At 50.1% G+C, this 24,774-nt stretch overlaps 11 protein-coding genes across 11 annotated transcripts; 7 read left to right on the forward strand and 4 right to left on the reverse strand.

Annotated features, from left to right (window-relative positions):
• Positions 1 to 136: 136 nt before the first annotated feature.
• Positions 137 to 1,495, forward strand: FTJAE_2504 (uncharacterized protein; the record flags this gene model as incomplete). Its single annotated transcript, XM_037348705.1, has 1 exon — positions 137 to 1,495. The coding sequence occupies one exon, from the start codon at positions 137 to 139 to the stop codon at positions 1,493 to 1,495; it is 1,359 nt and encodes a 452-aa protein (XP_037210359.1).
• A 478-nt stretch (positions 1,496 to 1,973) lies between these two features.
• Positions 1,974 to 2,759, forward strand: FTJAE_2505 (polyketide synthase; the record flags this gene model as incomplete). Its single annotated transcript, XM_037348706.1, has 1 exon — positions 1,974 to 2,759. One exon carries the CDS (start codon positions 1,974 to 1,976, stop codon positions 2,757 to 2,759), a length of 786 nt encoding a protein of 261 aa, XP_037210360.1.
• Positions 2,760 to 3,523: 764 nt separating this feature from the next.
• FTJAE_2506 (dihydroxy-acid dehydratase) lies at positions 3,524 to 5,389 on the forward strand (the record flags this gene model as incomplete). The annotated part of the gene is made up of 2 exons (XM_037348707.1): positions 3,524 to 3,591; positions 3,661 to 5,389. 2 exons carry the CDS (start codon positions 3,524 to 3,526, stop codon positions 5,387 to 5,389), a joined length of 1,797 nt encoding a protein of 598 aa, XP_037210361.1.
• A 408-nt stretch (positions 5,390 to 5,797) lies between these two features.
• On the reverse strand, positions 5,798 to 6,814 carry FTJAE_2507 (acyltransferase vps66; the record flags this gene model as incomplete). The annotated part of the gene is made up of 2 exons (XM_037348708.1): positions 5,798 to 6,735; positions 6,784 to 6,814. 2 exons carry the CDS (start codon positions 6,812 to 6,814, stop codon positions 5,798 to 5,800), a joined length of 969 nt encoding a protein of 322 aa, XP_037210362.1.
• Positions 6,815 to 8,215: 1,401 nt separating this feature from the next.
• On the forward strand, positions 8,216 to 11,437 carry FTJAE_2508 (kinesin family member C1; the record flags this gene model as incomplete). Its single annotated transcript, XM_037348709.1, has 7 exons — positions 8,216 to 8,230; positions 8,287 to 8,461; positions 8,508 to 8,647; positions 8,736 to 8,970; positions 9,451 to 9,576; positions 9,626 to 11,328; positions 11,378 to 11,437. 7 exons carry the CDS (start codon positions 8,216 to 8,218, stop codon positions 11,435 to 11,437), a joined length of 2,454 nt encoding a protein of 817 aa, XP_037210363.1.
• A 930-nt stretch (positions 11,438 to 12,367) lies between these two features.
• On the forward strand, positions 12,368 to 13,177 carry FTJAE_2509 (uncharacterized protein; the record flags this gene model as incomplete). Its single annotated transcript, XM_037348710.1, has 1 exon — positions 12,368 to 13,177. One exon carries the CDS (start codon positions 12,368 to 12,370, stop codon positions 13,175 to 13,177), a length of 810 nt encoding a protein of 269 aa, XP_037210364.1.
• A 356-nt stretch (positions 13,178 to 13,533) lies between these two features.
• FTJAE_2510 (uncharacterized protein) lies at positions 13,534 to 15,213 on the reverse strand (the record flags this gene model as incomplete). Its single annotated transcript, XM_037348712.1, has 2 exons — positions 13,534 to 15,115; positions 15,176 to 15,213. The coding sequence occupies 2 exons, from the start codon at positions 15,211 to 15,213 to the stop codon at positions 13,534 to 13,536; spliced, it is 1,620 nt and encodes a 539-aa protein (XP_037210365.1).
• Positions 15,214 to 16,374: 1,161 nt separating this feature from the next.
• FTJAE_2511 (superoxide dismutase Fe-Mn family) lies at positions 16,375 to 17,265 on the reverse strand (the record flags this gene model as incomplete). Its single annotated transcript, XM_037348713.1, has 3 exons — positions 16,375 to 16,497; positions 16,546 to 17,013; positions 17,074 to 17,265. 3 exons carry the CDS (start codon positions 17,263 to 17,265, stop codon positions 16,375 to 16,377), a joined length of 783 nt encoding a protein of 260 aa, XP_037210366.1.
• A 486-nt stretch (positions 17,266 to 17,751) lies between these two features.
• FTJAE_2512 (uncharacterized protein) lies at positions 17,752 to 18,293 on the forward strand (the record flags this gene model as incomplete). The annotated part of the gene is made up of 2 exons (XM_037348714.1): positions 17,752 to 17,960; positions 18,017 to 18,293. The coding sequence occupies 2 exons, from the start codon at positions 17,752 to 17,754 to the stop codon at positions 18,291 to 18,293; spliced, it is 486 nt and encodes a 161-aa protein (XP_037210367.1).
• Positions 18,294 to 19,356: 1,063 nt separating this feature from the next.
• On the forward strand, positions 19,357 to 20,568 carry FTJAE_2513 (uncharacterized protein; the record flags this gene model as incomplete). The annotated part of the gene is made up of 1 exon (XM_037348715.1): positions 19,357 to 20,568. The coding sequence occupies one exon, from the start codon at positions 19,357 to 19,359 to the stop codon at positions 20,566 to 20,568; it is 1,212 nt and encodes a 403-aa protein (XP_037210368.1).
• Positions 20,569 to 20,807: 239 nt separating this feature from the next.
• FTJAE_2514 (retinoic acid induced 16) lies at positions 20,808 to 24,195 on the reverse strand (the record flags this gene model as incomplete). The annotated part of the gene is made up of 4 exons (XM_037348716.1): positions 20,808 to 22,977; positions 23,023 to 23,963; positions 24,016 to 24,123; positions 24,187 to 24,195. 4 exons carry the CDS (start codon positions 24,193 to 24,195, stop codon positions 20,808 to 20,810), a joined length of 3,228 nt encoding a protein of 1,075 aa, XP_037210369.1.
• Between the last annotated feature and the right edge of the window lie 579 nt (positions 24,196 to 24,774).

Genomic DNA, 24,774 nt, shown 5'->3' on the forward strand with positions numbered 1-24,774 from the left:
GGGAAGCTTTACGAAGCTGTGGTTCTTATCGATAACAATCCGACCCCAGGAGAAATTTAGCTGTTCATCCTCGAACGCCTTGCGACAAACAAGCATCACAAGTCGACAATGAGTTGGTTATAACACCACGAGCGCCATGAAGAGATACACAAAGGTCTGCACTGGCCATATCAGAACCTCTAGGTTACCGATAACTTGCCAAAGACGATGGCTTTCCTACGACAAATCCGAATTGAGCAAAACGGCCCTGTTGAACCAGATCGAATCGGAACTTGATCAAATGGCGAGCGGCAAACGAGCGAGAATCCATCCCGAAGACAAGACTGTAGACACAGATGCTGGAAGACTACCTATATCCCCCGTGATGGACTACAAGTTCATGCAGGCGAGGCGACGTACGAAGAAAGCGATGCCCACGGCCATATCAGGACAATTTCGGAAGAAGCTATCAAATAACCCATACGCGGAGGCATTGATGGGTCCGACAAGATGGTGCAAGAATACGAACGCTTGCCTCCCTAGATACTTCTTGCAGGACTTCGAATTGGTCGAGCATCCAGATCCTGAGGAGAAGAGCCACTGGTGGGCACCAGGTCCATTTTCTTTCTTGAGAGTCAAGCCGACAAGAGAAGAGCGAGAGGTGGAAATAGACTCTAACGACATAAAGTCAATACTGAAGGGGGTTGAAAGGGTGCGAAGACAGATCGGGCTTGTACAAAACGAAATCGAAAAAATGGCTACAGAAGCCACTTCGACGAGAGGCGACATATCAGCGGAAGCCAGAACGACCTCAACCCAAGCAACATCTGGAGATGCAGGCACCGAAGCTGAGACAAACACAGAAGTGGGCGTTGATGATGTGGAAATAGACGAAGGACTGATAGAACGACGAGCTCGCATTGTCGCCTACACTATCTCGCGCAAAAGCCTGATCGATATCATCGGAGGAGTCAGTGGAAAGAAGGGTAGCAGGGGTTATCAAAAAAAGATGAATTCCCACCAAGGCATGGCATACCTTCCACATGATGTCGAACGAAAGATTTTCCGAACAGACATGGGCGATGTACTTCTTGGGATGTTTCGACGCCTGGCTGTCGATACACTCATCACACGCTCTTGCAGGGAAGGCTTATGGGCGCCACACAAATTCATAAAGCCAGTTGCTAGCTGGGAAGAGGCGAAGGGAATTTCAGGAGGTGGAGCAATTCTTTATATTCCGAAGGAGGATATGGAGAACACGAGCAGTTATGCGACTCTTGATGTAGAAGATGCTTCTTACGGCAGTAAGATGGCAGTTCATGATCTACGATACTTACTAGGAGAGGATGAGCTTGAGAGGCTGAGAGAGAAGTCACAAGTATTCCGAGATCATGAGATTTTGGTGTTGAAGAACTTTAGAAGTGGGAGCATGAGAGCTTTGCATCTGCTTCTCTGGAGACTGCAAGGATACTTGGCGACGCCTCAAGTTGAGCCCATTGAGGGAAAAGAAGACTAAGCATTGTAAAATAGAAAGATACCATGAATGAACAATAAGATGAAGCGTATTGTTTGTATGATGTTTGTATGATGTTTGTCAGGCCGGCCTTCAATCACGGCCCAGCCCCGCAATTGCCGATGGCGCCAGGTGTCACCGCCGCCGATAGACTCCGAAGGTCAAAGATCCGATACGAGTTAGACTCGGTAGCACAGCGTGATCATTTGTTCGGTACCCGTGTATCGGACCTGTTAGACATTCGTTTGTTCTTTGCACTTATTCTTGAAGAATACTCTTTTGTTCTCTTTTGAGCGAATTATTGTTCAGCATTTGATCGTTTGCAGGATTTGATCTCAGCATACCTTCCTAGATAAGGATCACGCTCAGCCCAGTTCTTACTCTCACTCACCATACACAACTCAACCATACACAACTCAAGTAAGAACTAAGCACGACAAAATTGCAAATCAGAGGATCGCATCAGCATTGGAAATCGACCATGGACACGAACCCTGAAATAGTCCAGCCTGCGGACTGGCAGACTGGAGAAGCTGTCCCGGTCTTTCTCATCCATGATGGCGGCGGCACCACATTCTCATACCACTGCTTAGAACCTCTCCGTCGCCCAGTCTACGGCATCTACAATCCCAAATTTCACAGTGGCGAGCCTTTTGACGGCGGTCTAAGCGACATGGCCCGTCTCTACACAGGCTGGATTAAAGAAACCGTCGAGAAGCCCGACTTCCCTAGACGTCGCAACGCAGCTGGAAAGATCCGACTTCTTCTTGGCGGATGGAGCATGGGCGGCCACTTGAGTCTTGAAATCGCAAAGCAGCTTGAAGATTCCAACATCGACGTCATCGGAATTCTCATGGTCGACACAATCTACCCTCACAAGTTCTCCAGTGAAAAGCGCAAGAGGCCCAGCGAAGACTCCAAGGAGGGAAAGAACAAGAACCAGATCCTGGCAGATCTAGCTATGGCTGATGCACGCCGTATGATTCAAGCTTGGACACCTCCGGTCTGGGAGGCAGGACGTCGGCCCCGGATTAGTCTCCTCCGGGCCAAGAAGGCCGTGCCCTCGCCGGACGGGAATGACCTTGTGGACTGGAGCCGTGAGGAGAGGAATCTGGGGTGGGATATGTACGACAAGAACTTTTTTGCTGATGTAGTGGATATTGAGGGACATCACTATGAGGTTTTCAAGTTTGAGTTTATTGAGGATATTTCGAACAAGATGAAGAAGGCACTGGATGATTTGGAGTGGGTGGCCTTGGATGGATGAATATTGATGATGAGAGGTTCAACTGCTTAGCATGGGACATTGAAGAATTAGACGAAGACATGGTGAGTGTGTTGACTGTTTACACGAGTTGGCACTGATGGCTATTAGAATACGAATGAGACTTGATAGAATTAGAGACAAGAGTACAAAGTCATAGAAATTATGTAGATACATTCAGAACATGAACACTTCAATGATACAGCAGGGGTCTGTATGGTCCGCCGGTGTCGCTCTCAGTTGGTGACAAGATGACAATACCATGCACTCTCTACTCAACATCGACAGACTGAATGCAATAAGAAACAGCATCTAAGTATTTGAATAGAGACTCATAAAAAGGCCGGATCCTCGGCATCATGGACGATCTTACATTGCATCAGTAGCTTCAATCAGACGAGTTCAGTGGATAACTCTATCCAAAGTGGACTCCAGCGCTTAAGCCTCCCTCCGGACTTGAAGCACCTCCCCCGAAGAACCATCTCCATGAGGTCACCCAACCAATTAAAACACTCCAATTGTCATGCGGGGAGCTCTTCGCACCCTGGACTTCTCCCCTCTCCCAGTCACAGGGAAGATCACAGGGAACCTAAATTTTGGGAAACAAAACCACAGCCGACATCGCAAGCCTGAAAAAGTCCACAAACTCCATCCCACCGCTTTTACTCAGGCGTCGGACTCTTTTCCATACGCAATTTGAGTTTGTGGTTGAAGCTTCAATTGACGGTTTTTCTTCTTTTCTCCTTCGCACGTGAAAAGTCGTCATTATGCTTTCTAGGTCGTTGTTGAGGTCTAGAGCTGTGGGAGCTTTCCCCCTCTCTGCGAGGAGCAATGGGTAAGTTATCCCATCTCGAACAAATCAATTGGAAGCTCAATTATCTCCTGATTCCTGACTCCTCTACAGCCGCTTCTTCTCCGCCTCTGCCCTCCGCGCCGATGACAAGATCAACAAGGTCTCCGCCAACATCACCCAGCCCAAGGCCCAGGGCGCATCCCAGGCTATGCTCTACGCCACTGGTCTCTCAGAGGATGACATGAACAAGGCTCAGGTTGGTATCTCGTCCGTCTGGTACGAGGGAAACCCTTGTAACATGCACCTCATGGACCTCTCCGCCGTCGTCAAGGAGTCCGTCGCCAAGGCTGGTCTTATTCCCTACCGATTCAATACCATTGGTGTCTCTGATGGTATTTCCATGGGTACAACTGGTATGCGATACTCGCTCCAGAGTCGAGAGATTATCGCCGATAGTATTGAGACTGTCATGAATGGTCAGTGGTATGATGGAAACATCAGCTTGCCTGGTTGCGACAAGAACATGCCTGGTGTCGCCATTGCAATGGGCCGTGTGAACCGTCCCAGTATCATGGTCTACGGTGGCACCATCCGTCCCGGCTGCACCAAGCAGGGCGAGTCCATCGATATCGTTTCCGCTTTCCAGGCCTACGGTCAATATATCACCGGTGAGATCACCGAGGAGGAGCGATTCGACATTATCCGAAATGCCTGCCCTGGTGGTGGTGCCTGTGGTGGCATGTACACTGCCAACACCATGGCCACTGCCCTTGAGACTCTTGGTCTCACTCTTCCCGGTAGCAGCAGCAGCCCTGCTGAGGATCCTAGCAAGAAGGCTGAGTGCGAGAGCGTTGGACCTGCTATTCGCAACATTCTCAAGGAGGACATTCGACCTCGCGACATCATGACTCGCCAGGCCTTTGAGAACGCCATGATCGTCACAACCATTCTTGGTGGCAGCACCAACGCCGTCCTGCACCTTATCGCCATTGCTGACTCTGTCGGTATCAAGCTCGACATTGAGGACTTCCAGAAGGTTTCCGACCGCACTCCCTTCCTTGCTGACCTGAAGCCCTCCGGAAAGTGGGTCATGGCCGATATGCACAAGATTGGCGGTACTCCCGCTCTTCTCAAGTTCTTGCTCAAGGAGGGCATCATTGATGGCTCTGGCATCACCGTTACTGGTAAGACCATGAAGCAGAACGTCGAGAACATGCCCGACTTCCCTGAGGACCAGACCATCATCCGACCCCTGAGCAACCCCATCAAGCCTACTGGCCACATCCAGATCCTCCGCGGTTCTCTTGCCCCTGGCGGCTGTGTCGGTAAGATCACCGGTAAGGAGGGTCTCCGATTCGAGGGTAAGGCTCGCGTCTACGACTCTGAGCCCGATTTCATTGCCAGTCTCGAGGCTGGTGAGATCAAGAAGGGTGAGAAGACCGTCGTTATCATCCGATATGACGGCCCCAAGGGTGGTCCCGGTATGCCTGAGATGCTGAAGCCCTCTTCTGCTATCATGGGTGCCGGTCTCGGAAAGGACGTTGCTCTTCTCACTGATGGACGTTTCTCTGGTGGTTCTCACGGTTTCATCATTGGTCACATTGTCCCTGAGGCTATGGAGGGTGGCCCCATCGCTCTCGTTGAGGACGGTGACACTATCGTCATCGACGCCGAGACTCGTGCTATCGATCTTGTCGTCCCTGAGGAGGAGGTTGCCCGACGTCGCAAGGCCTGGAAGGCTCCCGCTCCTCGATACACCAAGGGTACACTGAGCAAGTACGCTCAGCTTGTGAGAAACGCCAGTGAGGGCTGTGTCACGGACAGCGGCCTTAAGAACTAAAAAAGGCTCACGAAAGCCAAAAGATATGTCAAATGTAACGATGTAATTCCTGTTTAATGGGGTGGGAAAAGGCGAATTTAGATTTTTCTGGGTCAGAACTTATATCCCAATATTTTTTCGTTCTTAATGCCTTCAAAGTGCCTCCTCGCTAATACGTGAAAATGCTCTGGGCTGACAAAGTCTACCTAACAAGCTATAACGTAGAATGCATATCATGACACAACCAGAAAAAGACCAACCACAAGAACAAAACGCAAATCCACGAATGATTGTGGGTATCAGGCCGACTGAATAGAATGACCTCCAATAGCTCCTTGCAATGCGAACTCCAAATATAACTTCACTTCAAACAAAGCCATACCCTGCTGATCGTATCAACCACAGATCTTCCAACTCTTCCACAAGTACTTATTTCTTTCCGCTCAAAGCGTCCACGAAGGCTGCCTTATCCTTCATTGTAAGACCAACTCGCTTGACGCGGCTTAGCCTGGCGAGTGCCTCGCCTACTCGATCGAGAACACGTTGCTCGTCTGGGGAAACGCTGGAGCTAGCATCACCGCGGTTGCGTAGCTCGGACGATGAAGGTGTCACACCGTTAGTCTTTGCGGCAGAGGTATTGATCTGGCCTTCAGCAATGCGCACACGAATGCATGTCGTAGGTCGAGAGAGGAGATCCCACAAGAAGCGGAACCACTTTCCAGGTACTGGTGTCGTAATGTCGGAGGGCGTGTATCGAATGCTGACTGGGAAGATATGGACGTCGGCTGGTGTTTGAAGGATGCTAGGGCTGAAAGGCAGAATAGCCTTGCCATTGGTGGTACCACATTCGGGGAAAACAGCAATGACCTGTCCCGGGTTAATGTCCAAAAGGTCCTTGATCTCGACGAGTTTCGCATTTTTAGGGGGGCCAGTCTGCACAGGCGAGAGAGCTGCCAGAACAGCACCCAGCAAGCTCACACGCTGCACCTTGCGGGTATTGGGGTACGAAATGGTAAAGATCGGGTCGAAGATAGCAGCGAGGTAGATAGCATCGATAGGGCTCGAAAAATTGGCAGCGATAACTGAGCCAGGGTGCGGGAAACGCTCGCGGGGTTGGTCGGCGAGTGTGCCACGTTTGACACCGTCGAGCTGAAGGTCAACCCACCATATCCCCGGTATGGCCATCAACCCCCATAGTGCGACCTTTCGAAAGATAACTGGCAGCGGGAGGAAGTGGAAGAAGAGGAAGTAGCCGAGGAAGTAAGCGATGAAGAACGGGAGGCGGAAGAGGAAAAGAGCAGCGTGTGAGAATGTCGCGAGCGCTGATACGGGCGTCGAAACGGGAAGAAACGGCGCAATGCCCGTTGCTACGAAAGATTAGCATGTGAAAATTATTGATCTTTCGACAAATTTACCTCTGTCGCGGAATTGGCTGTATTTTTCCATTTTGCTGGTGATCGTGTGTAAGACAAGGACAAAGAGGACGAGCGGAGGGGTAAAGGAAAGCTATCGAGACATGGAAGAGCTTGGGAGCTATCTCTTTAAGTTACGTTGCGAGCGACGCGTGATGAAGGCGATTCGGAATATCGTAGCAGGGACTAATAAGACGGCGTTGCGAGGTCAGGTTCTGCGACAGCGCATCTACTGAACGTCATGTCATGGATCGAGGGTGACATGTGAATGTGAATGTTAATATGTGGCCCCCACGGTAGGTTGGTTTGCTTTCGCGAGTGCGCTGAGTCAGCGAGTTGGAGATGGCTTAGACCCTATTGTTGTACAGATTGATGTGCAAGAAGAGGATTTAATGATTTAATTATCTATTTAACATCTTGCAACTTCTATCTTCGTAAACTGCCATGCCATTTCTCACAAAGAAATGGTGGGTGGCTAGGATAAATTACTGGCAACAGAAGAAGCTTGAATTTGTAGTGGAGTGATGACTTGGCAGCATCCTCCAAAGCTCCGACAAGTTCGGAACCCGACATTTTTGGCTTATCCGTCATGTCTTTCATGATCTGGAAACTACAAGCTAATGACACAGAATCAATGTCAAAAGCTCTCTGCCAATTACATCGTGAATGACCTGTTTGTACGGGCATCTTTGAAAGTAGTTCCATTGGGAGCCTATTTCTCTACTTACACGGTTTCGGTGGACCAAGGCTTCAGAGTAACCAAGAACTCAAGGGTTGAGTTCTTAGACTGAGTTTTTTTAATGTGAAGGTGTTACTATCTTTCTTATTGAGGTCTGAGGTCAAGGGGCATTGAAAGTGCCAGTGCATCCAATTGTTTCTGAGGTAAAGCCATTGGCACTGAACACAATTAAATAGACTCAAGCCCTGGCGCGAAGCGTTAGAAACGTTTTTGGCATTGTCTGCAACATGATGTATGTGCCAGAATGCTACAGCCACTGCGATAAGAAGAAGAGCCCGCTTCACAAAAGCATTGGTGATTCATAAACAATATTCTTAAGAAGGGTAGCATTTTGTAAAGCACAATTATCCTACCACTGGTGCTTAAACACGGCTCATTGGCTGGTGGGGTATCTCCAAATGCGACTCGGACCCATTGCCCCGGCAACGTGTTTACATAAACAAGTAAACGCTTCGAATCGCCAATCTCCAACCGAGCTATCCCGCATCAGGCTCTTCACGAAACCAACCATAATATCACGTAGCTCCCCATGAGCTAGAGACCAAGCGTGTACCGATACCATTTTGCTTTCTACGCTACTCTTTTTTTATCCTTCGCATATTCGCAACGCCTCCTGCTACCGCAGTTCATACAGGTGCTTCACTGCTCCTTGTTTTTCATATCCTGGTCCCTGTGCTTAGGCGCATTGTTTTCACCATGGAGGAGAATCCGGTACGTTGTTTACTTGGGACCCTCATGTTTCAGAAGCTGATGATTCTTGGGTGTAGACATTTAGGAGCTCCAAGATTAGTCGACTGCCGGCGCCCTCGATGTCGATGTCAATAGGGGCTGGAGGGGCTGGGCTCACGGAATGGAGCGAATCGCAACATAATGCCCGCATTGCGTCGACGGCAAGTTCGTTGTCGGCTCTGAAGAATCTGAAGCGAGAGATTCCTCAGCCAGGTACGGAAAACGATCACCTATAGTGGTTTTCTCTGACTTGAAGCAGCATCGCAATCTGACCCGAAGCGCAAACCTCTTTCTGATCGCGCTCTCGAATATCCTTCAAAGCCAACCTCACATGTTCCCGCCGCGGCTGGTATCAGATCAAATATGAGGCCTCAGAGCCTGGCTGGAATGTCCTCTGGGGTAAGACAAGTCCCTGGTACCCTCGCTTTCAGAGCGCTTGCTTCTGCTGGATCATCATGATCGCATGACAGCTGCTAATTCTCCCCAGCTCAAGCAACCCTCGGCCACCCAGTCACGATACGGCACATCTTCAAATGTCTTTAGCAGAAACCAGGCCGCCCGAAACGGTGCTCCGACAGCCACATCGCGAATCAATGGAGCAAACGGCGTCAATGGCGTCAACGGACGTCCTGGCCATGCCCGATCCAAGAGTCAAGCGCCTCGGCCGCGTACGGCCCATGCTCTCCGCGAAGAAGACCGATACGAAGCTCCAACCAACAATGGTACGACGACACTCTCGCAAGATACATCTCAACCTGTCACCACACTTTCCTACAACAAAGTTAGAAATTCACAGTCTTTCGCAACATTGCCAACCATTAGAGATAGTTCTCTGACTTCAAGATTCCTTGAAATGGGCCTTGATGAAGAAATCCCTCCTGGAAGTCAAGCGATTTCTAGACCTTTAACACGACAGTCATCACATTCTTCCACCACCTCACATATTTCCAATATTCCATGCAAGCGCCGTGGTAGAGATGACCAGAGCAACGTGTCAGCTTCAACCTCCCGACAGACTTCATCAGAGCGGCCTTAGGCAGTCCCTCTGAAGCCACCGACCGCCGAGAGAGTCAAGAGGAAGCTCCATGAGTTCGAAGAGTCCTTATCTTTATCACCAGTCAAACAATTCACCTCCCCCGTCAAGAACACCTCTCCTGGCAAGTCATTTTTGAACAAAGATTCTAATCTAACATCATATGTAGCCTGGGACGTCGATGGCCGAGTAGTTGATATGGAGTCTCAATTCAAAGAGCTCAAGGAGATGGTGAATACTACACTGAGCGAACGAAAGGGACAAGACGATGCTCTTGAACTTGCCAAGAAGCGAGGTAGGTAGTATCGTGGGTTGGGATGTCCAGCTACTAATGAAGACCACAGTGCAAGAGTTGGAAGGTGACAGACAGAAACTTGACATGAGGAACGATGCACTCAAGTCCGATCTTGACGCAGCAAGGGAAGAGGGACGCCAAATTCGACATGAGATGGAGAAACAGAAGTGGGAATACCAACGACAAGTGGATGACCTGGAACGAAAGCACCGAGAAAAGATCGACGATATGTCAAGGCAACACCGAACAGCAGTCGACGAGCTTCGAAGGGAACTGGACCGACTGAAAGAGCAAGAGACGAAAGACCACGAGCAAAAGATCGAGAGTTTGACTAGAATGTACCATCAAGAGCTGGCCGAAGAGCGACAGAAGAAGGACCGCGAAATCCAGGAACTACGACTTCGAATGGGCAATGAGCATCAAGACATGGGAATGGCTATCCAGAAGAAAGACCGAGAACTTCAAGAAGTCAACTCTCAAGTGGAAGGCCTTCGAGGAGACCTCGAGCGAGAACGTACCTTGAAGAACAGTCTCCAGACGAACATCGCCGAGCTTTCAGCAGCCAACACAACCCTCGAGGCCAAAATTAACTCACTAAAATCGCACGTCGAATTTCTGGAATCCGACAGCAAGGCACAATCCGACTCCTTTGCCAGCATGGAGGCACGTCTCCAAGAAGCTCTGCGTATTGCAGAGGAGGCCCAGCACAAACTCATCAAGGAAGAGACGGAACGCCGAGTGCTGTTCAACAAGTACCAGGAGCTCAAGGGCAACATCCGAGTCATGTGTCGTGTGCGACCTGCACTTGGCAATGGTGAGGGCGAGGAGGCCAAGATGCTGTTCCCCGATGACAAGACATCGGCGGAAATTGTTCTGGCTGGTCCTGAGGAGAAGAGCAGTCTGGGACAGATCACACGAAAGAACTACCCCTTCGAATTTGATCGCGTTTTCGTTCCTGGCACTCAGAACCAGGAGATCTTTGGCGAGATCTCTCAGCTTGTTCAAAGCGCTCTTGATGGATACAATGTTTGTATCTTCTGTTATGGTCAAACTGGGTCGGGAAAGACACACACCATGTCCTCGAACGATGGTATGATCCCTCGTGCCACCCACATGATCTACGACACCATCACCAAGCTCAAGGAGAAGTCTTGGGAGTACACAATGGAGGGTTCATTCGTCGAGGTGTACAATGAGGAGCTCAACGATCTCTTGACGCCAAATGAGCGATCGGCAAAGAGACTCGAGATTCGACATGACGAAGCTCGCAAGCAGACAACCATCACAAACTGCACGTCAGTCCGTCTCGACAGCCCGTCAAGTGTGGAGACGATGCTTGAAGAAGCGCAGAACAACCGATCAGTGGCGGCCACCAAGGCCAACGAGCGGTCATCTCGTTCTCACAGTATCTTCATCCTGAAGCTCATCGGAGAGAACTCAGCTACAGGGGAGCGCTGCGAGGGCACGCTCAACCTGGTCGACTTGGCTGGTTCTGAGCGTCTCAAGCACTCACAGGCCGAGGGCGACCGTATGAAGGAGACACAAAACATCAACAAGAGTCTCAGCTGTCTTGGTGATGTTATTGAGGCCCTTGGTCGAGGTTCAGGACACATTCCATACCGCAACTCCAAGTTGACACACTTGCTGCAGTACAGTTTGGGCGGCAACAGCAAGACGCTCATGTTCGTCATGGTGTCGCCTCTTGAGCAGCATCTGAAGGAAACATTGACGAGTCTTCGATTTGCAACAAAGGTATGTCTCATCTTCCAAGATTTTGTCAAAGCAACGCTAACAGGAGTAGGTGCACAACACTCATATTGGTACAGCCAAGGCTACCAAGAAGGTTCGCGATTCTACATAGGCAGGGCCACTATCGATCACGAACAAGGAGGTCGAGCGTCAATAATGGAGTTGTGTGTTTATTTTGTTGCTTTTGAGTTGGGTCATCGGGATAGCGTCTGGAACAGAGCATCCAGGGCAGGGAGTTGGGGTGCATATATGATTGAGTGCTGTCGCCTGACCTATTGACACTGGTACAAGGCCAGCTTATGATGTGTTTGTTAGGCGAGCAAGGCAATTGATTGATTTCTGGACATGGGATTGGTAGTGGAAGCTGGTTGAGCTAGCTGTGTCGATACGTGGAGATTGTATATATCAATACAGATATGGTTACGACAGGGATCTATGATGACTAGTAACAAGAAGTATCTTTCGTGTTGGTGATGATATTGTAAGTGATATTGCTAATGAGAAGTATACTTCTGTTGGTGATGATTTTTTGGTGTTTCAGCGCGTTTGTTGGTGCAGCCAACCGTTAACCGCCGATAGATTGGCCAATCAGAAGCTACGAATCCCATGCCGTCAACCACGGATTAAGTTGAGCGTTGTTCTCTTTGATCTTGCACTTTCACATTCATTCAGGATCTTATTCATTCCTTTATTCACCACGGAATATTGTTCATAAAGCTAACCAGAAGCTTGTTATTCTAACTCGCAACTGAAAAGCACGCATTGAGTTGGTGGTTGTGAAATTCACGGGCTAGTGCCTTGCTTCATTGTGACATTCGGCTTCACGGAACGAGTGAGAGAGTAGCCCTCCACCGGCTGAGAGTATGAGATAACGAGGCCTTGTATTGAGGCTTGGTGAACAATTGGAAACTTCAATTGTGCGCTTCTGCGTTCATCTGCTTCACAAACGCTCAAGTGGCATCTCGAACTCATCGACACCAACGCTCATGATTATTCCTCACCCTCACAATCCAGCATCATATATTCAATACCGATATCCGACATGTCCAAAACACCAACAGGTCTTCAGGACTCAATCTGGGCCATAAACGGGCGCTCCCGTCTCGCAAACTCAGCTCCTTCAACGCGCTCGTCTTCACAGCCTTTAACACGCGCCTCCTCACAACCTTCACGGCCTTCACGACCCCCACCATCCTCAACCCCTCCAAGAAATCCAGTTTCCATAACAACATCGACTACGCGCTTGAACCCAACACAAGCTTTCCACCGCTTCGAACAGGCTTGCCATCGTCTACGGTGGAAGTACATTGATTTACAGACTTCATACCACCGCGCGTTAAATCCAGAGGAATTCGGGTTCTTGGTCACAGACGCGGAGCGGAACTTTAAAGTCGACTTCCATGAGTTTTACGCATGGATCGAACAAGCGCTTGTTCTGCTTCTGATGGTTTTCGGTATTTCAGTATCGCGCGGCACTTTATACAAGACGGGAAATCACACATATCACGAGAATGTGCTCACAGAGCTAGAAATGCCAGATTGTCCGGTCCACGAAGCGTTGGGGAGGGGGGAAGTGAACCAAGCACTTCGTAAGGCGAAAGAGCTTCGAAATCGGTGGAAGGATGTTACTGAGGGCAAGGAAACGCCGCCGTTGAAGATGTATGATTTGACGTGGCTTGTTGGGCAGATCCTGGGAGGGTTGGAGGTTGGGTATAGCATTGCGGCGGGGAGAATGCAGGAGACGGTGCAGAGGCATTGGGATGATGATGATGAGCATATGGGTATGGGAGAGGCTCAGGCGGATGATGAGTGGGAGTGGATGGTTGAACCGATGGATTGGGAGGTTGCGTAGGGATAATAGGAGTCTTGGGATGATGAACTGGATGGGCTGGAGTGAATATGCATGGCGCAAGATAGATGTTCATCATCTGTAGACATATCGGGTACTTCTAACGGATCATAGGAGTCTATAGCTCATGATACATCGCGGCAAGGGCTCCTTGCATTGACAGACATCTTTCACATCGGGGAACACTTGTAAAACCACCCCGTTGTATTTTCTATCAATTATCTACCCCCATCAAATGCCAATACCAAGGTAAGTATCCCATCAAAGTAGAACCCCAATCAAATAAATAGAAAGACATCAAGTCATTCAAAAGAAAGAAAGAAAAAGAAAGCATAAAATGCCATTACATCCCCTCACCATTAGAAACCCCATCGCTTACGAACAGAACCTGGCTCGCGGTACGAAGGAGGCTCGTAAGCAGGTGGCTCATACTTGGGTTCTTTGACACCAGTAGTGGTAGACGACTCCTCTGTGACCTTGCTTGTAGTAAGGAGAGTGGTGAAGCCAGTAGCTGCGTCTGCGCTGGAGGCGAAAGAAGCGGAGGGCCAGCCGTCGTTGGAGCTGGGTCCGAAGTCATAGCCTTGAGGTCCGGTTGACTCTGCAGAAGGTACTGGTGTTTCTATGGGTTGAGTGGGAGTGGCGATCTCTGAGTCTGTTTGAGCAGCGGTGGACTCGATAGGGATGAACTCAGTAGGAAGAGTAGTTTGGACTCCAACAGCTGTCTCGGTTGTGCTCTCGAGGTATACAGAAGTTGACACTCCAGCTTGACCCTCTGATGTCTCGGCACCAGGAGCTGTAGTCTGCTCGATCACCTCGGATGTGGCAGAGGTGTACTCAGATTCGAGAGAAGACGCCGAGGTGAAAGCTCCAGCCAAAGCAGAAGAGTCAACGCTGGCATCGGCTGTGCTGTGGATGATGGTGGTGTTGTCGTAGATGTGAGTGTGCTTGGTTGAGGTGCATGGTGTAGTGGTGGAAATCTCAGCTTCAGTTGTGACTCCAGCGGCTGTGGAGGCGGCAGTTGGAATAGTAGCCTCGGAGCTGACATCCTCGGTTGAAGCAGGGCTCTGTCCAGTCTCAGTACTGCCACCGCCAGCTTGAGAGGTTGTGTCGATGATCTCAGTGACCTCCTCAGATGTGGAGGCCTCAGCAGAGCCAGTGTAAACAGTCGAGATACTCTCCGTGAGTGTGACCTGACTGGTTATAACCGACTTGAGAGTTGTTGTAGAGACTCCTTCAGGGATAGTAGAAACGCCAGTGTCTTCAGAGAGGGTAGAGCTGCCCTGTTGAGAGATGTAAGTCTCCGTGCTCAAGCCCTCAGTTGCAACCGACCCTGTCTCGGAGGGAGCAGACTCAGAAATCTGTTCAGTCGTGCCCTCAGAGAGTGTCGTAGACTCTTCAACTTGCGGGAACTGAGTAGTGTCAGATGCAAGAGCCGAAGAGTCCACACTCGGGACAAAAGTAGGCATAGTCTCCAGGTTGCTAACGACCTCGGAAGTCACCTCCAGAGTGGCAGTGCTAGTTGAGTATCCATACACGGTAGAGTTCAGCCCGGACGACGTCCCTCCAGCGAGAGCACTTGAACCGATAGAGACCTCAGGCTGGGAGACGACACTGGAAGTCTCGAGGATAGAAGTGTAGGAAGCAGAAGTGTTGGCGAAGATGCTTGTAGAAGGGATAGAAACAGTAGGGAGGGAGATGACGTTGGTGAGAGTCTCAGACTCAGACAGGATAACCGAAGAACCAGTCGGAAGTTCAATACCAGATGAAGTGCCAAGGTACTGGGTAGAAGTACACTGAGAGACGGTAGTGTAGCAGGAGAGAGCACATTCTGTGACAGTAGCTTCAGCTCGAGGATAGAACCTCAAGCCAGCGGAGGGACAGCTAGTGACGGTAGATGTCTCTGTCACAGTCACAGTCTCCTGTGCACAAACAGCCAGTGCCCTGTACTAGTCAGCATCCATCCATCCCAGCCGAGAGACAACAAGAAACAACACCACTTACCAGAGCACCACGAGGGTGAGGCGAGCGAGAAAAGACATTGTTCGGAAAAGCGAAGATTCCAGAAGCGACTGTATTGAGAATATGGTAAATGAGTTAAACGAATGACAAAAGAAGCGCCAGATAATTTCCAGTGGTCTCACTCTGAGGATTTTTCTCTTTCTCTCCTCAAAGTCTTGCTTCATCTCGACTCTTTATACCTCTCATTGAGGCCTCGCACGAGTTTACCTAACCAACCAACCCCCCTGATGCTGCATCCATGCCGTGGTACCGGAAAGACCGCGATGCTATTATTAAGGAGATGTGTCTATCCGCGCTGTATGTTTCGTCTAGCCGTCTAGGAGATTATTCTACCCGTCCCGTTGGCGGACTGACTTCGGGTTCCGGCAATGCCATTATGTTGGATGTTCTTGTTTGTTTGTTTGCTCAACGTCTCGTACCGTGGCGACGGGAGTCGTTACGGTCTCCGATGCTTCAGCCCGTTTTTGCTTCCCGTGAGGTGGTCAAAAGTGGCGGATAGATTTGGGATTATGTGAGTTGGGCAGAGTGAAGGGGGTGAGTCAGTATAACGTCTCACTGTCACATCCGGCGACAACGTATAATACAAGAATTTGCCATCTTTCTGCAAAAGTTCTTCATACGAATCGATTTCAAGTTCCGATCGTGCGGGATCGTGAAGCTCACCCATGCGTGGATGCTGTAGCACAGACACGACACAAGCTTCATATTTACAGCTGAACAAAACAGATCCGGAAATACACAAGAAAAGCTTGTACCGAGATACAGCGGCATTGTAACTTGCATTCATGGTGTCAGGGTGATTTCACGACAGGCTGCCTCAGACCGCTTTTCGTTTGGTGTATGTGTACTTTTAGATATGTGGCGTAGATAGGCATGCATGCGTACGGGAGGCTGCATATTCCTTTGGTGAAATTGCACAGAACGCAACGGGCTCAAGAAAACGGGCTTTGGCGGTCAGAATAGACAATACACGGCGTCCTGCTGCACGAGTCAGACGCATGGGTAGCCACCCGAGACTGAGTGTCACGAGTAGAGCACGTTGCCATGGTGTTTGAGGTTTCACTGCATGTTGAGGGGAAAGCTTGAGATTGAGTGTTTTTTTAAATCATTGTTTGTGCTAAATTGATGGGATGAGCATGTTGATCGCAATAGCTTTGTGCTCTTCGTGATATCATCGTTGGTTAGATAGAGGCACGGAGGACTTTGAAGGCATCCTCACGGCTGCCGGTGAATCGAGCCTCGGCAGTCTTCCAGTTGATGACGTTCCAGATGTTGTCAACGTAAGCAGCCTTGCCATTGAGGTACTATCACAACGTTAGTCGTTTCCTTGAAGTCTTTGGGGTAAATCGTACCTGGAGGTAGTAGGCATGCTCCCACATATCAACACCAAAAACAGGAACCTCTCCTCCAACAACAGGATCCTGATCCTTCGTCGTGACAATACGAAGACCATGCGTATCCTTAACAAGCCATCCCCAACCACTACCCTGCAGTCCCAGAAGTGTCTTCTTGAACGCCTCCTGGAACGCCTGAATGCTACCCCACGTCTTTGAGATCTCAGCGCTCAGTGTAGGAGCACTCTCAGGCTTGGCGTCAGAAGAGCTAGAAGGGCTAAGATTCTCCCAGAAGAGAGAGTGGTTGATGTGACCGCCGCCGTTGAACTTGATGGCTGATTGCAGAGCGATCTGGCCGGCGATGTCGTTGGTTGAAGTAGCGGTTGCGTAGTTCTTCAGCGCAGCGTTGAGGTTTGTCACGTAGGCTTGGTGATGCTTGCTGTGGTGAAGTTCCATGATTTGAGCAGAGATGCTGGGCTCAAGGGCCTTTTGTCATGGTCAACTCTCTCATTCTTTCATGGTAGATGTCACGGCGGGGAAACTCACATCGTAGGCGTACGGCAACGCCGGAAGAGAGTAAGTACCAACAGACATTGCGGAGAAAGACTGAACGTTATCAGGGAGAGCAGTATAAGCTTGATTTTGATCAGAAGCAGAGTTAGGTTCAGACGGCGACGAGGAGGAAGTTGAGACAAAGAAGAAGAAGAGGGGTAGAAGCGGGATCCTAGAGAAGAACATGACGAAGAGCGATTGCGTCAGAGCTAACAATTAATAATATCTTATTGTTGCGTGCTTCCACGGGTTGGTACGTATTCCGGGGGCTCGAGTTCATCAAGGTGTCGGGTCTGCTTTGCTTTGGTGTGTTGTTGATGGAGAAGACGGGAGAGTCGCACTAATTATTGCGCAAACTTGCTCATACTCGCTAACGCCTCAGAACCTTGTCGCCTATAAAGGTTGCCCAATTGGGAACGACACTAGGGCTTACGACGCGGTGATTGGTTCTTGTGTATGGCTTGGACTTGTTTGAGAGACTTCGAGAGAGATACGGCGAGTTTCAGACTACCAGCTAGTAGTGAGTATATCTTGTAATAGGTAGTGATATTTATTTATTCTTGATGAACTTCTCTCTCCATTTTATGTTCCTTTCTTGGTCATTTGATATCTGCTCGTCACCAAGTTCCGACTGTGCATTTACACTCTCGAGTCTAAGCCATCGACATCACCATGTGCGGCCCAGAATTCACAAACAGACCTCGAGGCGGCGCTCTCGCCGCTCTCACTCCTCCCATCAACTCCATCTCATCCAATATCTGCGGTGATCTCGCTTTTCACACTCCCGGAAGTCCTTCGAGCTCGAGAGCAACACATGCAAGACTCACTCCAAGTGAAGAGTGCAGTATGAAGAGCTTCTGCGACTTATACGTTGTTATTCAGTGAGTCTCATACTTCTGCTTCTTCACAGTTCAGAGTTAACATCTGAAAGTTCTAGTGGTGATTTGACAAGAAACGCCAACGAATGCGGACTCTTCCGCCAGTTTTCTCTCCAAACGACCACGACATCTCCCGAGTATGTTGAGTTGCCGCTCCAAGGGCCGTTATCACTTGAGGTTGGGGGTGATGGAATCATAGGAAGACGTGTTTCAGTGTATTCAAGGCTGGCTTCTGGAGACAAGATCGTTGCTGAAGGCATCGTGGGCTTCAATTTCATGAGCCAGGCAGCACCTGACGAGACTTCTTGTCCTTCATCGCCGTCACCATCGCTATAGTGAAGAACCTCTTTGGCCTGTGGATGGAGGTCTAAGGCCATCAAGGTTGAGGAGTTGCGCTCTGGGCGGGGAGCACAAGAAACACTGCGGATTGGCTCACTTTTTTTAATCATCACCATTCTTGGCGTCGTTTTCATCAGGGTTCCCTTTTTGATTTGGAGTTGGTATCAGGTTACTATTCATGCAAATGAGGGACAGCCTAACACAGCCTAGCGATGGGCAATTTAGGTTCAGACATGAAATCAAGGAGGGGTTGGCGACATGGAGTTTTATCTCTCAAGCCATAATATATATCATTCTCCCTCATCAAGTCTTCCCGGGCCCTCATGGGACGGTGAAATTTCGATTTTCGCTTATTGCGCATTCGCAGCTTGTCGTTCCGTTCAGAGCGCTTCTGTCTCTACGGAGTATCAACGCCCCTTCACATCCGCAGCGAGATGCCTGACCAGCTTCACACCAGTATGCTCAAGGCCTCTGCAATTGCCAAGGTCCTGAAGTTCATTGATAACTCAGACCATATGACCATTTGTCCCTGTTCAATCATGGGTTCAATGACGGATATAAGGCCGTTGCCTCACCCAGCTTGAACAGGCATTGATTGGCATGGATAGCTACACCACAACCACAACACCACACATCACCATCGTCTACACCAAATCACCCCTACCAAGACATCATACGAAATATTCATCCGAGAATGACTCCAATATCTTCACATCATAATGTTTAGCCTCGAAAGGCTGCCTCATTCGAGCGACTGACGCCTGCGACACAGCCACGCACAGCCACATCAACCTCACCCACTCCCTTCCCCATCACCGTCATGTCAGCCTCGCTCACCAACCACTAATAGTCTAATATCAACCATGGACTGGACTTCAGCCAAGCCAAGATGGACTCCAAAAACAAGAAACCCCAGTTCATTTTCCAACTCCTGATCAGGGTCCTCCCTTCCCTGTTTCACGGCCCAATTCCCTCTCTCGTTTAAATACATCGCCCATAAGCAAGCCAACAGACCTTCTTTGTTCCCTTTATTCCTACCCACCGCCTTTTTAACAATATAATGCCCTTTGTCGCAAACACCCCCGAGTCCTACCTCAACCGCTCCGACTCAAAAGCCGTAAACGGAACATGTCGTGGTTTAACCTCCAATGGCCGCCCGTGCCGTCGCGCCGTTCAACAGACGGCGCCCAAGACCGACAAGCGCGGAAGACCTGTTACCCCCGACCCTCGTGATGAGAGTCTCTACTGCTGGCAGCATCGGGAGCAGGCGAACATGTCGGCGCATTCGAGTCCCGGACCTAGAGCTACTTCGACGCCGATCTTGGAGGGACGAACGAGTTTGGATACGCTTGCGGATAGATTGGGATTGGTGGACCTGCAGGAGAAGAAGAAATATAGAAGGGATACAGCGGGGCGAAAACAGAGCGCGCCGAGACCGAAACCGCAGCCGAAGCAGTCTCTTCTGTGTTGCTGCTTCTCAGTGCCTCTCCAAGATGTCCAGGAATCCCAGCCTTCACGCCCTCAACCTCGTCCAGTCCAGAAGACATCAGCTTCGGTACCACCAAAGCGCACGTCAAAACAACATCTCACCGCATCGCAAAACAACTCTTCCGCCAAAAACTCTCGACGCTCGCGCAAATCCATTGGCTCGCAGACAGCACAGATCAAGGACTTCATTCCCGACTCTGTAGACACCCAGACCGCCTCCGCGCTTATGTCTGAACTAGCTCGTCCCTTTGGCGCTTCGGAGGAACCTGGTTTCATATACATGTTCTGGCTCACACCTACATCCCAATCGTCCGCCGCTCCAGTTGATGCAGCGCGCTCGCTTCTCTCCCCACCTTCACCGAATCGAGCGCCGCGATCTCGAAGTGCTAGTAACGCTGTTTCAAGCTTCGCGGCCGCTGACCCATCAACGTCAAAGAACACCATGCTTCTTAAAATCGGTCGCGCAGCAAATGTTCAGCGTCGTCTGAACCAATGGCAGCGCCAGTGTGGTCATGAGGTTGAGATTCTGCGATACTACCCTTATCTCCCTGGATCGCAGGAGTCTTCTGGTGTGGTTCCCCATATGACACAACATGTGCACAGAGTTGAGCGCTTAGTTCACATCGAACTAGCGGGCATGGGTCTCAAGAAAGACGCCGAGAAATGCGATGCTTGTGGGAGAGAGCATCGCGAGTGGTTCGAGGTGGAGGCCACGAGAGAAGGAATCAAAGCTGTCGACGGTGTCATAAGACGATGGATAGAATGGGACGAAACGATGACATGAAATTAATGATTACATTGCATAGATATATACATATAGCCGGCGTTGGGTTCACATGAATACACGAAGTTACGATCCACAACCCCCCCAAATGTCACGTTTGACCAGACACAAAGCTGCGATCATGGTATCTATAATATAAGAATAGTCCCTCTCCCATCTATAAGTAAAGCCCATGCCATCTCTCATGACTCGTAAGAAAGTTCTTTCGATCAAATGCACCTCGCGTCCAAATTCCCACGCTATACGAACCGCACCTCATCAAATAGACCTGCTCTGACTTGAATAAGGGCAGCCAGCTCAAAAAGGAATGATTGTAGGATGATAACATTGGTGACGACGTGCGACACTGAAACGGTTGTTGTGTTCTCCCTTGCTTCTCTAGGTTGAGGAGTTTCGGGCTCTGGTGTATCCATATTTCGAGTCTCTCGTTGAGGTGTCGCAATCTTGGGCTCCTCCGGTTCGTCTTCCTTGGTCTCGGGGTCGTGAAACTCAGACTCACTAGGCTCAGATTCATCGACTTTGGGGTCCTTAGTCTCGAGTTCCTTGGCTTCCACTTCCTTCGCGGGTTCACCTTCTTCAGCATCAGCAGATGTGGCACCCTCAACCTCGGACTCGACCGGTTCCATCGGTTCGGCAATTTCAGGCGCAGTCTCGGCGTCAGAAAGATCAGTCTCCGTATCCTCCGTCTTCGCATCATCCTCATCCTTCGCCTCCACAGGTAATTGCTCAGTAAGATCAGTCACAGTATCCTCGAACTGGTCATCATCGGCTTCAGAGAGAGCCTGCTCAGCATGTTCCTCCTCCGCTGTCGCTTCATTCTCTACAGGTTCAGGCATTGGCTTCTTGTCAAATTTGAGAGGAATAGGCTCAACCTTGACATCTGGCAATCCCACCTTCTTAGAGAGGATAGTCTGGTCCATGGCTGCAAATTCTGCCATCTGTCGAGCAAGCACTTCTTCCCTGGCCTTCTGCGCCGAATCGATAGTCTCGAGCGTTCTTGGTGGGGAATGGCTACGTCCAGGAGTGCCTCGCCCCCTACTTTGAGACGCTTCCTTGGAACTAAGCACAGACTTGCCAGGTGTCGCGTTGCCACTTCCAGAGCTACGACCCAGCTCTTTGCGTCCTCGCGGGCTGCTGGCACGGCTCGGCGTTCCCAACTCGGACAAGAGACGATGCGCTAGTCCTTCCAGTGCCGACGGTCGGGAGGGTGATGCGTTGCGCGATACCTCTTCAAAGCTTGGTCGATCGGGAGGATCTTCGCTGATGGGGGTCGGCCTGGGTGTAGGACCCGCGTGGTGTAACATTGCATCCGCGGTCCTGAAGGCGTCACGCCGTTGTTGTACCAACTCGTCAAATCGGGGAATACTCCTTCTGTAGGCAGCAACCTGTTCTTCCAGTCTCCTGAGAACGTTGAAAACACGTGGTAAAGACGCCTGAGACCATTGCGGCCGTTGGCGACATTGTTCCATAGCTTGCAGCTGTTTCTGTTCTGGGGTTGGGGATGGCAGATCCTCAAAATCTTCATCGTCTTCGCTCTCTGCATCTTCGTCCTCTGTAGACTTACGTCTCGTCTTCTCGGCCTCATCGTATATATAAGTGCTTGGACTTCGTGTCAACCATCCTTCGATCTTCATAAAACCGCAGACCGCCAGGTCAACAAGTGTCTCAGTGACGGACAAATTCGTCTCGACCTGATTCACAAAGAACGTCTCCAGGAGATCCAGTAGTGAGTTGAGAAGAGGGTCATCAGGTCGGAGGGTGTGATCTGCAACTTCTTTGGGCGCTCCGGGAAGACTGTCGGGCAGCCTCTGATTACTCGTAGATGCCCTAGGCGCGACGAGCTTGAGAGAGCAAGGATGTGCTTCAAGCCTAGACATAGTATCACGAAGGACAAGCTGATAGACCTCATCAAAGTCATCTTCACCTCCTATTGTTCCCGCCAACGACATGATAAATTCGACTTCTTGCTCTTGAGCGCCTACTGTTCTTGTGGCATTCTGAATAGGAACATTATCCGTTCTTAGGAGAGTGACGATAGCGTATCGGTGGTGCCTCTTGAGAATAGCTGACACCAGTTGTAAGGTGACATGAATTGTTTGTTGATTCCGTGATCTCAAGCATGCGAGAACGAGATCAACCAGGTTGAAGAGTAGGGGCGTAGCAGCGGGTTCTGCCCTTTCTGCCAGCATCGTGGCTAGGTCCATCGACTTTCTCTTGCGAGCCTTACTGGCAGACGAGCTTGAGCCAGGACGGGCAGAAGCGATGTTATCAGGGAGTGCGAGGAGGTAGTGAAGGATGAGGTTGATCATGTCAGGGTGGTCGAGTGATTCCAGGATACGGCGAAGATAAGTCAAAACAGCCACAGAAGAGCCTCCGTCGATATCAGAAGACTCAAGCAGTGAGGGGTATCTAACCTGTTAGCATAGTTCGGGGTGAGAGTCGCTGGGGACTTACAATAACTGTTGTAGGAAAATAACTTGGAAATGCTCCAGGAGAGTCGACTTGACCTCTACAGACCGACAGTGGTTCAAGACGTCTTGCCAGAACAATAGGTGAGATAAGAAGGTTTCAAGGTGAGACTGAAACTCGGGCGAGCATGAGCTGATGACTTCGTAGTTGGATGTAGGATGCTCGTAGTCGGAGAAGGCGAGGATAGGGGGTAGGTTATGAGGAAGATGGTCAACGACCAGTTTGCGACTGAGCTGGCTGTACAAAGCGCCAAGACCTGTTGCCATCAAAGTTGATAGGTCACTTTCAACAATCCATTGTTCCAGCGGTCCTGAACTCGACGCAGCTTCGATGATGTACAGCAGTCCCGTTCGCGCAAAGTCTCCCACCTTGCCCTCATGATGGATATAGTCCATGAGGATATAAAAGAGTGGGAAGTCGGCCTTTTGTGTCCGTCCAACGAACGCATCCCGGGCATTCTCATCTTTCTCCCTGTTCTGAAGCGCCACGCCGCGGTGTGTCTTGAACCATGCTGGTAGAATACTCGGGTCCAGCCGAATCTTGGTTGTGATGTTAAATGCTAGCTCGACGACTCGCGACTCGGTATCTAGGCCCAGGCGCACGCTGTTGATGCCAGTGATTCGCACCAGAAGGTTCGTCAGGCTGGCGGAAAAGGTCTGATTCTCAACAAACGCTTCCTCCTCACTCTCGATAAGGGTCGCAAAGAAGAGGACGGCCTCCTTAATGATCCACTCATTGTACGAAGTCGTAGCGATCTTTCCAATGGGTACGTAGATTTGCTTGAGCGAGCAGTATTGAATACATGGATGCGGTAACGGCCTTCGGCTCTCGTCGCTTAGGATATTGGTGAGTTCCTGAAGGCGGATTTCGAGGGTTTCGGCGGCGTCGCTGTCTCGAGATAGGTTGGATGATGCTCTCCAAGCAGACTACTCTGGTTAGTGCTTGTCGCAGGCATGGGCTGACTTCGCTGGTCCTCACGAGTAAGAGGCTGTATTGTTTTTCGAACCGGTGAAGTCGTTTCGCAGGATCATGTCCCAGGTCCTTGCGGGTGCCCCCAGACGAGAGAGGGCTCAATAAGCGCGACCACTGCACGGAGAGCAATTAGTTGGATGTCATGGATGTAGTAGCAGATGATGATGGGATACTCACGAAATCCATGACGATATTGGAGTCATCTCCCGGCGACTATAACTAGGGAATAAAGGTCACCTTGACCACATGACGGCACCGCACAGGTCCTTGTAAGTTGAAGTGTTGAGAGCCGTTGTCCCCTGGGTCCAGGGACATCCGAGTTGGCATGTGGCGCTATGTGTGGCTGAGGTGAGTGTGGCTTCTGGTTCAGGGTAGTTGTGACCCCTATTTTGAAAAGACTCGTCTACTTTACTCTACAGATACCAGAAATTCACATGCAAGTCATTTGGTTGACCTTTCACCTTCTGTAACGATCTGTTCTGTTTTCTGATGAATGGGCCTTTGAACGAATGTCACATGCGTGGTTGTGTTGGCAAACACACCATTGTTCGACCCAGCAAGACATTCACTGAAATAGATCAAAATACAACTCCGGTTCAACTACTGAACCATCAGCTTGATTTACATGAAACCTGACAGGGTTGATATTAACAGTCTTTCAATTTATCCTGACTTCAGGCTCTCCTGTATACTGCAAGCCAGACGGGGAAATGGGGAGGCCGGAAGCTCACGACATTCAGCACAACCAAGGAGGACGATTACATC

This window comes from Fusarium tjaetaba (genome assembly GCF_013396195.1).
Source record: "Fusarium tjaetaba strain NRRL 66243 chromosome Unknown NRRL66243_c0000048, whole genome shotgun sequence".
In the NCBI taxonomy this organism is placed as follows: Eukaryota; Fungi; Ascomycota; class Sordariomycetes; order Hypocreales; family Nectriaceae; genus Fusarium; species Fusarium tjaetaba.